We start from the raw sequence: 1,412 nt of genomic DNA, 5'->3' as shown, positions 1-1,412 counted from the left end.
CTGGACTTTTCACCTCAGCAGATTTCAGATTCCCCTTTCCAAAGAATATTTGACCTTCAAATTTCAGTCCCTGTAATCTCTTGATTTCTTGCACCTATCATATGTTAGAAAACTTAGATTGGGCTACATGTATATTATTTCTGTTACCTGACTTTAATGACTTTTAGTTGTTTTCAAAATCTGCAATCGGCTCATTGTGCCAACTCTGCATTGCAGACAAATCTTAGTGTTCAATTCCAGCTTGGCTCCTGCAAACAGTCACTACAAACAGGCTTTAATTGTATTTACTCCGGGAGAAGAGGAGGAAAGAAACCCCCGCCAACCAGACAGCCTCCGCTGGGTGATAAGCCCCCAGGGCAGCAGAGTCTCCCGGCTCGCCGGCCTGGGCGCTGTCCTTGGTGCTGCCGGCGCCATAGCGAGCACAAGCGCCTTACCTTCTGCCCCCGCGGAAGCTGCGGACGTCCCCCAAGCGTTAAGCGAGATGTAGCGCCATATCCCACCTTTAATACAAATAACTACCCAGGCCCATCCTCTTTGTCCCCTTCCCGAAGCCGTCAGGCCGACTGTTCTTCAAAGTCTTTTTGTTTTTTTCTTCTAGGCCCAACTCGGGGCCTGCGCTCATCTCGGGCTGCTTTAAAGGGAGGAGTGGGGGAAGGGGAGGGAGGCGAGGGGAAATGAGGCTGGGGGAGGGGAAAATGTAGGGGGAAGGGAGGAAGGAGAAGGGGAGAAGAAAAGGATGGGAAGAAAAAGGCCCAGGAGGAAAGGGCTCAGAGAGAAGGGCGGNAGTGAGTGGGACTTAAGAAGACTTAAAGTGGGAGAGAGAAGAGATGCCCAAAAGAAGGGGAAGCGATTCATCACTGAAGACGGGGAAAGAAAAAAGTAATGGAGAAAGGGCAAAAGAAGAGAAAGCCGTGGGTATAAGAAAAGAACAAGGTGGCCAGGAGGTCGGGAGAAAAGCTGTCCGAATGGCAGAAGAGTGACTAGACAAAGAAAGGGCGTTGGGTGAATACTCGCACCGGGGGTGTGAAATGCAATCCAGAGGCTAAGAGAAATGGAGAGAGGGGTTTTGAAGGGCGACAAGTGGTCTGGGACCTAGAGGAGAGTTGGGGGAGGGGCCGCGGACGGAGCAGCAAAGTCCGGGGTCCGGTGCGGCGTGGGCCCACGTGGAGCCGGCGCTGAATCACCGCTAGGCTGTCTTTACCCCCCTCATCTCCCCCGGCCCGGTGCCCGCAGTCCCCGCCTCCTCGGCCGCCGCCTCCACGGGGCGGGGCCCTGGCCCGGGACCAGCCGCCGCGGCTATAAATGGGCTGCGGCGAGACCAGCAGAACGCTGTGACAGCCACACGCCCCGAGGCCTCCAAGATGAGCTACACACTGGACCCGCTGGGCAACCCGTCCGCCTACCGGCGGGTC

At 55.6% G+C, this 1,412-nt stretch overlaps 1 protein-coding gene across 1 annotated transcript in view; it reads left to right on the top strand.

Annotated features, from left to right (window-relative positions):
- The first annotated feature begins 1,341 nt into the window (after nucleotides 1–1,341).
- The window catches only part of NEFM (neurofilament medium chain), a 4,960-nt gene continuing 4,889 nt past the window's right edge, over nucleotides 1,342–1,412 (top strand). The window contains 1 exon segment of the mRNA XM_077780133.1: nucleotides 1,342–1,411. Within this exon segment, the coding sequence (XP_077636259.1) occupies nucleotides 1,362–1,411 (50 nt within the window). The 5' untranslated portion in view covers nucleotides 1,342–1,361.

This window comes from Crocuta crocuta, unplaced genomic scaffold, assembly GCF_008692635.1.
Source record: "Crocuta crocuta isolate KB4526 unplaced genomic scaffold, BGI_CrCroc_1.0 scaffold395, whole genome shotgun sequence".
NCBI lineage: Eukaryota > Metazoa > Chordata > Mammalia > Carnivora > Hyaenidae > Crocuta > Crocuta crocuta.
This window is presented reverse-complemented; position numbering and strand designations above follow the sequence as displayed.